General features: G+C 42.3%; 1 protein-coding gene across 1 annotated transcript in view; it reads right to left on the bottom strand.

Annotated features, from left to right (window-relative positions):
- POU6F2 (POU class 6 homeobox 2) overlaps positions 1-12,366 on the bottom strand; it is a 485,940-nt gene that overhangs the window by 265,739 nt on the left and 207,835 nt on the right. The window contains exons 3-4 of the mRNA XM_062179142.1: positions 11,169-11,260; positions 6,704-6,932 (exon numbers count right to left, since the gene is read on the bottom strand). Coding sequence (XP_062035126.1) covers positions 6,704-6,932; positions 11,169-11,260 — 321 coding nt within the window. The remainder of the gene's footprint in view (positions 1-6,703; positions 6,933-11,168; positions 11,261-12,366) is intronic.

Genomic DNA, 12,366 nt, shown 5'->3' with positions numbered 1-12,366 from the left:
TTCCCTCTCTCCCTTCTATCCTTTCCTCACACACTGATCTCAAGCAAACCAGGCACTGTCCTTGGTTCTGGGGCAAAATCATTGAACCAAACTGTTACGGAGCTTCCACCCTAAGGCAGAGTTAGACAGCAGTAACACACACTGTAAGTCTATTACACACAGAGATTCTCTTCTAATAGCACCAGGGGCCGGCATCACTATGCTGCTGCCACTGCCTTAGACGGCTACATTAGGCAGGGCTTGACACTATCAAAAAAGAAGAAAGAAAAAGACTCAAAGAAAAAAGATGTTATAGAGGGTAATAAGTTTTAAGAAAAGGAAATAAAAAAAGCAGAGAAGGGGGACTGGTCTTCTGAACATGGGAGAATAGGACAGGAAACTGATGTTTTCTAGGGTCAGAGTGCTTCAGGTAGAGGGCACAGTCTGTGCAAGGGCCCTGAGGTAGGAAAACATTCACAAAGCACCAAGGAGGCCTGAGTGCTTTGCACCAAGACTAATTGAAAAACAGGAATGAAGGGAATGGTGAGAAACCAAAATTAATTAGACTCAAGGTGTACGTCTCAGAAAACACCTCTGGCTCGTGGAACTCACTGGAAGCAAAAAGATCAGAAGCATTCTATTTTCTGAAAGAACTATCTTCACAAAGAAGCTAACATCTGTAACTGTGGGAAACTTGAAACAACCTTTTGCCTTCAAGCTTCTATAAGCCATACCTGGACTGAGAGACTCCTCAAAGAAAGGTTTATTCCTTAGCTTCTTCACCAACTGTGCCAAGGAAAAGTCTCCCAAGGGCATAGCAAAGGGCCAAGGAGAACAGGGGCCAAAGGTAGCTTCTTAGCCAGACCGTTGAGGAAATTCTCATAGCCCCAGTGGAGAACACCTCCATGATGACTACCTACCGGGACACAGGTGGGCAATGGATAAACAAGCTGTGGTGTAGTTTCATGATGGAACATTCCTTGGTGATTAAAAGAAAGGAAATGCTGATACCTTCAACAACAGGGATGAATCCCAAAACCATTAGGTCAAGTGAGAAATGCAAGACACAGAGGAATATATACTATGTAAATTCACCTATATGAAGTTCTAGAATAGACAAAACTAATTGATGCCAGCAGGAAGCAGAAATGAGTTTGCTTGGTTAGAGACAGGGATTGACTGCAAAAGGACATAAGGGAACCTTTGGGGGACAAGTAAATATTTTATGTATTGATTGCCATGGACGGAGGCTGCATCGCAGTGTACAACCATCAAAACTCATCGAGCTGAGAACTCAAGGTCCATGCATTTTCTTGTATATAGATGACATTTCAGGGAAAATAACACCACAAACAGGAAGGAAATTAATATAATTTGCACATGAAATTGCTAACCCCAAAACTCTTTTCACATATTTTATCATATATAGACTGTAATTTTGGGAGTAGTAGAAAAAAGGGGCAGGTTTCCAGCCAGAGCTAAGAGCAAGAAAACCATCCTTGGCCTTGATTTTTTTAACTTGTCTTGAACCTAATTGCTTTTCCGTGTTCAGGTTAAGCGGCACTCTCTAATGTATTTTTGGTCATTAATTTAAATGTTATGCTTGACTTAACTGGAATGTTCACACTTCGATATAAATCTCTTGTGTAGCACATTTATATTCTCCATTTATGTTGCCTAGACGGATTAGTAGGTCATTCTGGCCTGTGCTAGGAGACCCAGCCACTAACCTGACTTATCTGTCCTGGAAGTACACTCATCTCTGCTGCCTCATTAACCCTTTGTTGCTTGTTGTCACTCACATCCAAGGCTGTGTGTGTTTACTTTTTCTGCTCCTTTTAAAAAAGGCAAAGGCTCTTACACATTTACATGAGTTCTACAGAGAAGCTTCACTTTGCCACATCCTGTCATCATCTCTGTCACCACCCTAGAACCATAGCATATTATATCTTTAGTACAGCTCTCTCTGGTCCACAAGAAATTAAATGGAAGACTGACTTTTCAAGGAGTTTATGAAGTATGGGACAGAGCAACCTTGGTAATTGTTTTCTTTGGTGTTTGTAGTCACTGTTAGACTTATTTTCCAGGTGGGACCTTGCTTATGGACACCTGGACCCATAGCCCTGTGAGCCTGGCACAGAGGACACAGGAATGGATGGGCTAGGAGGAGGAGATCATAGAAAGTAACTGGAAGGGCAGAGGCAAGGTAAGAGAAGGCACAGAACCTCTCCTGGTTTACATAGAGACACAGGATGTTGAGCAGCAGCTCAGTTCTAGGTCTTATGTGAAAGCCCTGGATGGAGTGTTGCTGGACTTGTGTCCCATCCAGAAACTCCAAGTACTTCCCTTACAATAGTCAGAACCTAAGCCCCACCATTGTCATCCTCAAAGTTTGTCTCATTCTCAGCCCCTGCCCATAGGATGCACTCCTGATAAATGGTTCCCAGCGTACAGGCTGCGATCCAGGCTTCCCTCCTCGCCACCCCATCAGCTGCAGAGGAGCTCTGGTGGGTTTCATAGCGTGTTGGCCATGTTCCACATAATTCTGGATGCCACTCCTCCTGCCACATTACAGTGCATTGGACAGGAAGGGACACTGCTGTGTGGAGCAGTCAACCCCCAGCCTGACAGTGCTCTAAGAGGGTAAAAAGTCTCAACCCAGTAAGCACGTTGTCTCCTGGATAATCTGAATTTCAGATAGAGACAGAGCTAAGGAGGAATATTAACATGATGGAGATGATTATGGCACTGGAGAGTTCCTGAGAGGTGGCTGGTTAGAAAGAAGCATGTACTCACAGGAGACAAAGTGGAGCCTGAGGAAACCAAAACTATGGGTTAGCCAGAAGCCAACCAATGCGGCAGAGAAACATCCTGAAGACAGCAGAAAAATACAAGAGATACTGATCACTAGTCATTGGGGGAGGAGGTTAGACACCTGCCTGCAGCCTGAGGTTTGCTGGGTGCGTTGAGGCCCAAACCTCACAGATTGGAATGAATACAGCTGTTCCTAGAATCTTACAATACATGGTACTTCAAAAAATTCACAGAAAATCAGAATTAAAAGATAAGCTTTCTTTGGCTCAAAAAATTCCTAAATCCATATGTATAAGGGGATATTCAAAAAGTTCATGGAAACACATATTATGAAAAAATATGCTTGACTGAATACACATGAAAAATATTCATGACTGAATCTCCCAGCACCTTGATTTTGAACTTTGCAGGCATCAGAACGGTAAGAAGGCAAGTCAGTTGTTCATAAATCACCTGGTTTATGGCGTTTTTGTTATAGAAGCCCAAACATACTGAGGCAGGTGGAGTTGGCAAATGAAATTTGGAAAGGCACCCTAGACCAGCATGTCTTCAATGTTAATGTGCAGAAGTGTCACCAGAGCTCTTTTAAAAATGCACATTCTCTTGCGTGGGCCTGGGCTGGGACTGAGACTTGCGGTAGGCCCCCACAGAATGCTGCTGCTGCAGGTCTGAGAACCATATTCTGAGGACGAGACTGTGCCATGACCCCCACTGCCGCTCTCAGTGTAGCTTAGTGCCATGAATGAATGCTCATTAAAACATACGTGTGCACCATGGCCTCCAAGGCCCTGAGAACTCTTCCATGTGACTTGGTAGAGCATGTAAATGATGAACCTCTCAGTCATTTTAGTAAAATGGAAATATTTGAAAACTCCCAGAATTCCAAACCATTAAGGAACTGATATCAGCAACTTTCTTTCGCCTTTTAGAACATTTGCAGCTTTAGAGCTACAAGAACGGACAAGCTGGTGGGCTGGGTAGGAAGACTGGAACACAGAGGCAGTTTCAGTTGGCTGAGTTGTTTCATGAATAAAAATTTAAGGGTTCACTCTGAGGAAAAAGGAAACTTTCTAGAACTCCAGGCATCACGGGAATGGGTTTTATATTGGACTAGGTGTGTAAATGCTCCCCCTTTATACTGACCAATCAGGCCCTACATTGGACAAGGTGTGTGACACCTAAATCCCTCCCCCCTCTCTCTGACCAATCACATTTGGTTTTTAAAGTCACTGAGAGGTGGAGTGTCTATTGTAAATGAGCATTACTAGTCATTTTAAGATTTTGAAAAGCCTTGGACTGAGCTGTGTTTCCATACAGCAATGGCTGGAGAACGGTGAAGAACAAACAGCCTTCCGCAGGAATGTTCGATATATGAATGCATGTAGTGATTCCTCCTGAGGAATACATAGCCCATTTACAAAACCGCTGCCCTTGAGAGGGGACGAGAAAGGAGCACAGCTAGGACTGGCTCATTTTGAAAGCTAGGATCCTCTAGATGACTTTTTAGCTTCCCAGTCATCCACACTCCATCCTGAGTCCCCGTATAACTCTATGATATAGCTTGAGGAGCTATGCAAGTCATAGATGTGAATAGCAATTGTTGAGGTGGCTGTAGATTGCCAAAAAGTGGTTCAATCAGCCTTGGGTTGGCTGGGGTGCACTGATCACAAGGTGGTGTTGTCCTTCAGCTGGGGGTGATTGGCCTTGGATGCTTTTAGAGATTGGGGACTTCTGATTCCCATCATCATTTCCTGTGGACTTCTCATAGAGCAACCAACTCATTCTAGTGTATCTGGGACTTTCCTGCTTTAACACTGACAGTTCTAAGTTCTCAGGGAATTTACCGGTCTCCAGAAAACCCAGATGGTCAGTCTCTTTTCTCAGACTAGTGAGGTCTGGGTGATGAAGGAATCAGGTGGGAAGATATGAAAGGCCAGGATCCTGAATCCTGACAGTGACCTAGGAACTAGGATTGACTTATAAAGATATTTAAAGAAGAAGGTGTTGAGGGAGGGGCTTCATGCTCGGATGAATTAGGAAACTCTCCCTGAAATTAGTTGATTTGCAATTGGGATGTGTTTTATTTTAATAATTTTGTCATCTCCCTGCAAACCTCACTGACATCTCAAAGATGAAGACAAAGGGGGAAATACTGCTTGTGCTTATACAGTAGACAGAAGCTTGAATGTCTACACCAAAACACTTCTGAAGATTACAATGATACAGAAATTATGTCAGACACACCAAGAGGTAGAGTGCTAGCACTTTTGTTGTCCCCACTGAACCAGGTCACAAAACTTGGGATGGATTTTCTGAAACAAAATGCCAAAAGAAACAAATTCCAAACTATAAACTAGACTTAACTTTGATACTTAAAAACAGCAACAGCAACACCTACAATGGTGATGGACCAAGTCTGTATTTGACCAGTCATTCACTTTGAACTCTTTAGAAGAACAGCTTCTGTGATTCTAAAAATACCAAATGCTAATCAAAATATAACGGGCCAGTTGCTATGACTCTGACTTTGGCACCCACTTTAAACAAGCAGGATTAATGCATGGCCTAGGAGCTCAGTGAGCTTATGTTTATTTATAATATTCAATATTCCCATAAGCACAAATGTTGCAAATGGAAGGCTGCATTTTGATAATGCCCATTTCTTCATTAAGATTTCATCATCTACCTACATTAAAAAGCTTCTCCCTACACTTTGTTGCTTCTGCTTTCACCTTGTGTATTCCTGTTTTATTTGCTTAATCTTGAGTTCCTGGCTTTCCAGGCAGTTTCAAATTTGAAACAAGCAAAGTTTGTGCATTAGCGTATCCTGGGCATGCATGATTTATGAACAGCAGGTTTCTTGGCACAATTTAATGGTATAAAAGAGAGACTTTGTTTTAAACATTAAAATGAAAGTCAAGAAGTGGCAACAATGGGTGAGATAGAACATAGCCCATAAAAAGTTCAGGTCAAGGATTAACCACTATTGTTCTGTTTCTTACTCTTTGGACTGATGTGCTAATGAATTTAATAAGTTACCTAGAGTCCTGACATTTGATCAACAAATAAAGTATTTAATTTGTCTGATAACTTACCCAGTGAAACTCTCACTCTGGAAAAAAAAATTGTTAACATTTTTCTAAATAGTGAAAACAAACATCCTTTGACGTAGTTCAAAGTCAGTCTGTTTTCTATTTAACAGGCACCCTATGCATATTCACGCAATTTTTCTCAATAATTCTGCCCCTGAGACTTTTGAAAATCAACTATCAGTCAGGGTTACCAAATCTTTTAAAGAAAAGCCAAAGCCCCCAGAACCTCAACAGAACTCCCCTTCTTGAGTAAAACTACAGCCAGTTCTGGTTTAGGCCCCTGGAATAAAGTTTTGACATGCAAATCTCTTTTTCATGACAAAAGAGAAGATCAAATATACAATGATTAATAATTATAACCAAATATCCTTAGTAAGCGAAATGATTACATTAAATTGATTATTCCAAATAATGTCTTGCATTTGAGATATTCCAGCCCCTTCACACACAAACTAGCAGCAGTTTTTGTCCGAGTACCAAGTCGGTCCTAACCTTTCTTTGCAAGGCTCAACTGCAGAACTTGTGAGACTGTAACTCAGACCTTCAAATGAGACCCCAGTGACGTAACACTCAAGGTTTTCAGTGTTGTGCAGCGTTTGCTCATGACTGTTACCAGACAGCCTGAAAGGTTTTGATATCGACGTTAGGAAACGAAAATTGAGGACGTCGATGGCTTGAGGAAGCTCAGGATTCACCGACAATGAGAAGCTTTGCTTCCTACACAAAACCCAGCCCTGTCTTCTGCAGTGGAAGCACTCAGGGCACTTTTCTGGTCTACTGCGAGGAGCAGTGGCCAGAGCACATGGACACCTGCTTACCTTGTAGGTTCTGCAATGGCAGAGTCATGATGCCTCCAGCTGCGGCCGCGGCTACCAGCCCTTGGATGTTGGTGAGATTCGCTGTGGGCAGCGTGAGGACCAGTCCCTGCTGACCGCCTAGCTGTCCCGCCATGTTGAAGGGGATGAGGATAGGCTGGTTGAGGGCGGGGGGTCCTCCCGGCATCACGCCCGCGACCGCAGAGGCTAACTGCTGCGCGGTCAGAAGTGGCTGCAACGAAACAGATACACGGAGCTCACTTTCCAGTGGACTTTTAAATGCTTTCCTGCCACTTAAGCAGGGCCTGAATGCTCCAGAAGAAGTAGCAAAGCATCGTGCTCTCTCCCTGAAAAAAAGACTGGAGAAAAGGAATGTTTTTGAAACCATGTTTTGTTTCTTTGGAAAAGTTTGGTATAGTCATTCCTTGAGGAGTTAAATATCTTTATTAAGATTTATTTATTTATTTGAAAGGTAGAGTGACAGATAGAGATGAGATAGAGAGAGAGAGAGAGAGATTTTATTTATATATATGTATATAAATAAATATACACATATATATGTGTGTATATATATATGTATATATATATATATATATGAGAGAGAGAAAAAAAAATATATTCCTTCTTGCTGTTTCACTCCCCAAATGGCTGCAATGGCCAGGGCTGAGATGAGCTGAAGCCAGGTCTCCCACGTGGGTGGCAGGGGCCTGAGAACTTGGGCCACTCTCTACTGTCTTCCTACCCATATTATTCCCAAGGAGCTGGATTGGGAGCAGAGCAGCGAGACTCAAACTGGCTCTGCAATATGGGATGCAGGCATCAAAACAGGTGGCTTAACCACAATACTGGTCCATTAAATACCTTTAGAAGTAACAACTTGCACTTGTATATTATTTTTTCAACAAACTTTCACTTGATCCTACCCTGCTGTATTTAAGACTCTCATCTAATGTATTCTGTGTTTTTCCAGAAAGAATTCATTGGGATCAGTGAAATTTTGGTTTTTAAAAAAGTGATGAAATAATATTTTCAGTTATAAAATTAAAAAAAATGTAAAAGATCAACTCAATGCTAGAAAAAGTCTACAGTGTGACATTACGCAGCTTTATGGCTAGGGGACAAGCACACTGGCATAATCCTTTCAGAAAGCAGCTTGGAAATACATATCATGAGCTGCAAAAATAGTCATTCCTTATTGACTCAGAACATGCTTCTAGGATATAGTGTGAAGATATAATCCAAAAGGAAAAGTGATAAATGCATGAAAATGTGTTGCAGTTAAAAATACATCAGTGTTGAAAAATGGTTTGTTACAATATTAAACTTGATGAGCTATTGCCTTGGCATTAAAGTGGATTATTATGACACCTCTTTATAAAAATAGAAAGTACATTTTAAAAATGGGTGATCGCTAATGAAATATGAATGGTTATTATTAAGATAGTAAAATTATAAATGTGTAAAAACAAGATCTAAAATGGATTGTAGGAGCTGCAGTTATGGCACAGTGGGTAAGTCACTGCCTGTGATGCCAGCATCCTGTGTGAGCACCAGTTTCAAGTCTTGGCTGCTGCACTTCTCAGCCAGCTCCCTGCTATTGTGCCTGGGAAAGCAGTGGAAGATGGCCTGAGTGCTTGGGCCCTTGCCAATCAAGTGAGAGACCTGGATGGAGTTTCAGGCTTAGGCCTGGCCATTGTAACCATTTGAAGAAGATGGAAGATTCTCTCTCTCTCTCTCTCTCCCCTTTTTCTCCATTTCAAATAGATAAATATTTAAAGAAATGGAATTTTACAGATAAAAATATTTAGTTCTAGTTTAAATTCTTTTTGAAAATTCTTTTATTATTATAACATTCTTTGCCCAATTGATTGTGTCCTCAGCTGATCCAAAAGCCATTATTAGACATTGAGCAGCAGCAGTAGACTTGTCTGAGGGCATGGTGTGTCCTCCTTGGCAGGATGATGTAGGCGGATTCCTGCCCTGGAAGAGTCAAGATGGTCATGAGACACATTTGATCCTAGACTGCTCTATCCAGGGCTTGCCCTGCACCCCACTGCTCGCCCCACCCTTCCAGGAGCAGTGTGGAGCAAAACCCCACATCAAGTTTTCTTCTACAGGAACCAATACAAAGCTCTTATTTGGGAGATTTTGACTTTTTTCCTACTTATTATTTGTTGAATATTATGGTTGAATATTTACAACATAATTGAATGTTATGGTTAGTGGTGAATTAAGCCTGTAGATAGAGTGGATTGAAATTATGTCTTTACAAAAATCAGAGAAAAAAAGAAAGGGAGGAAGGAGGGGGATGGAGGGAAGGAAGTATGGTTATCTTCTTAGAACTACACCTATGAAATACATGAAATCTCTTCATATTACTAATATTTTATTTATTTATTTTTTTGACAGGCAGAGTGGACAGAGAGAGAGAGAGACAGAGAGAAAGGTCTTCCTTTTCTGTTGGTTCACCCTCAATGGCTGCTGTGGCCGGCGCACTGCGCTGATCCGAAGCCAGGAGCCAGGTGCTTATCCTGATCTCCCATGCGGGTGCAGGACCCAAGGACTGGGGCCATAGCAGAGAGCTGGCCTGGAAGAGGGGCAACCAGGACAGAATCCGGCGCTCTAACCGGGACTAGAACCCGGTGTGCCGGCACCACAGGTGGATTATTAGCCTGTTGAACCACGGCGCCGGCCCATATTAAAAAAGAGCCAAAAAGTTTTCATTATTCTCTAAAGGAAAAGGTAATCAAGTATAGGCATAGTACAAAATCCAGCATCTAACAGGCAGGCATGATTCTAATGCCGCAGTTAGCCTACCAATGAGGTGCAGAGAGGTTAGTGAGCTGTTCAAAGTCCCAAGTAGAGAATGTGTGGAGGTGGGCATGGTGTTCAAGTTTAAGTGCAGGCAGGCTGCCCCGGAATCCATGTGTTAGCCCTTCTCCATACAAAGAACAGATGAGAGAGGAGAATGCTTCCTCTGCAGAAAGGGGGAGGGATGGAGAGGGCTGAGCCCACTCTTTGGCCACCCCTACAAAGTCCCCTCTAGGCCTTGTCTGGGAGGCCGTTAAAAGACTCAAAGGCTCTGCGCAGCCTAATTTTGGACCACTTACTCTAGCTCCTAATGTACTTGCACATTTCACATGGAATAGCAAGGCTTCCCTTTAAAAAAAAATACAAAGTTACTCTGAAGATCAAAGTAAACATACTCTGGGACTAAGTACAAAATTATAAGCATGCCCTCAGTTCCCAGTGGTGTCCTGGTGTGCTACCACTGCCCATGGTAACAGCACGGTAAGTTGGAAGGCACATGGGTGCTCCTCAGACCATATAAAAGGTCACAGACGGGGAGTTTTGGCCTGTAGCATTTCACAAATTGGATTTGCAGGCTCAGAGCAGGGCATGCCCCCTCCAGTTTGTCACAGTGCCACCGTCCCTCACTACCCTGCTCTGTGACACCACTTACCTCACCTGGAGGCATTTGAGTGTGCTGCCCTTGGTCTGTTCACAGGCACAGGTGTGTACACACACAGGCAGGATGTGACAAGAGTCAACCTAGAAGGGGGACGACACATAGAAGCCTGCTCCTGAGATGCGTAGGAAGCCTCTGTCGAGGCTTCTGTAATTCCTCAGATGGCCTCACAGGTTTTGTGTGCACAGCATGGAGTTATCTGTGCTCCCAGAGAGATGATGGAATCTAACTCCACAGGGACACTTGGTGGCAACTGGACCAAGAGCATCAAGAGCATCCCACGCTCTCAACTTGTGCTGAAAGCGATTGACTTCCGAGAACAATGGTACCAGAAGGGAAAGAAAGACCCAAGCATCAGTTTCTCTTCCATAAAAGCAGGATGAAGCCCAAAAATTTCACTGTAAACAATAGAGGTTAAAAACACACAAAAAAGCCCAGGCTTTTATAATTGTGTTCTACATCTCCATATAACCCACACCAGGCTGCAAAAAACAAATATTGGACTTTAAAAAATAATGAATGTATTTCTTTATTAATGCAAGAGCTATGTGTGATGTACAGTATTGTCAAACCCAATAAGCTGAACTTGCATTAAAATTGCATTAACTTTTTTATATTAAATCACATCTTGTATTTCAAAAATGGCTATAGTAAGGTTGAAATAACTTAATTTTCTTCACACTCCAGTCATTAAAGTTTTACTTTCTAGAAAACTGCATGGTAACCAACAGCACAGTTGTGGTACTTTACCAATATACATATTTTTCCAAATGATTAAAACCAGTGTTTCCTTTAGGAAGAGAGAGGAATTTGCAGATACATATTTTCTTGATGATGTTTAATAAATAATGTACTCATACAGTTTCCCATACAAAAATTTATCACTATCTTTGCTCTGTTGGAGTTAATTGGATTTAACTCATTATTATTTATCTGGTTATTTATCTGGTTAAATCACCCTCAGCATTGCCTAACGGAAAGCAGTTGAGACGTACTGACCTGTGGCCCAACTGGAAATGGGGGATGGGTCTGACTGGCCTGGTGTTGGTCGGGCGTGCCTGGCTCTGAGAGAGCCGCGCTTCCTCTGGCCCCTGAAATTCAAAAGAGAAAGACTCCGTTCATGGAAGATCTGCCTGGGGATTGCTCACGTGACGTCACAGAATAATGAGGCACAGATGATCTGACGAGAGTGACTTATCAACTGTTTCAGAGCTCAAATCATTTAGCACCTGCATCAATGACGCTAAGGGACATTCAGGATGGCCAAAGTCATTAGGAGGTAGAAGCCTAGCACAGCAAATAAAGTAACACTATCATCCATTGTGCCAATAGGCTTGCTTTACACAGCCATGTGCGTGGCATTCACTGGCATAGCCAATGTGCAGGAAACCACATTCTTTATGCCTGGGAAGCAACAGCTAATCTAATTACCCAAAGCCAAACAGCACGTGATTTTAGATATGACCAAGTCCGTCCATATGATCGCCCAATACTGTCTCCCCAACCCTTTCACACTTCCTGCCCTTCTCCGTTCATGCTGCAGAAACCGGATCTTAGGAATGTGCATTCCTAAAAACAAAACCAGTTTTAACATAACCTTGCACCAGCCCAAAAAGAATATGGATCTCCTTTAGCAAGTTTCCTGGATGCTGACTGAAGCAGTAAGAATCCCACCCTAACTCCAGGGAGCCCCACTACGCTAAGCACAGAACCCAAGTTACTACCTTGCCCATTGGATAAAGCTTGAAAACAGAGATTCCACCATCACAGTGCCTCTTGCAAACCCTTCTAACACTTGAGTCTATGCATGCTTATGTACTTTGTCTCAGGACAAGCCATACCAGAAAAATAGTGGCAGAAACAATAAACACACAAATAAACAAACCAATATACTAAGGGAGCAGTGATTTTTGAGGGTTTCTACTTGGTAGCTTTTGTTTTCTTGGAGTTTTCTAATGGGGTGGTTGAAATCCAATTCCAAGTGAACCTTAGCAAGATCCTCTTGCCTGATGTTTGTCCTATGAATAGTAAGTGGAAGACAATTCAAATCCCGTTTACTGGCACGCAATGAACGACCAAGAAAAAAAAAAGATATGATTCTGTCACACTTATAAATTTTAAAGAAGGTATTATTGGCTCATTTAAAACAAATTCTTCTATTTATTCTCCAAAGGGACAGACTTATAAATAATGGAAA

Source organism: Lepus europaeus, chromosome 20, assembly GCF_033115175.1.
Source record: "Lepus europaeus isolate LE1 chromosome 20, mLepTim1.pri, whole genome shotgun sequence".
Classification (NCBI taxonomy): domain Eukaryota; kingdom Metazoa; phylum Chordata; class Mammalia; order Lagomorpha; family Leporidae; genus Lepus; species Lepus europaeus.
The sequence above is the reverse complement of the archived record's forward strand: the minus strand, read 5'-3'. Positions and strand labels throughout refer to the sequence as shown.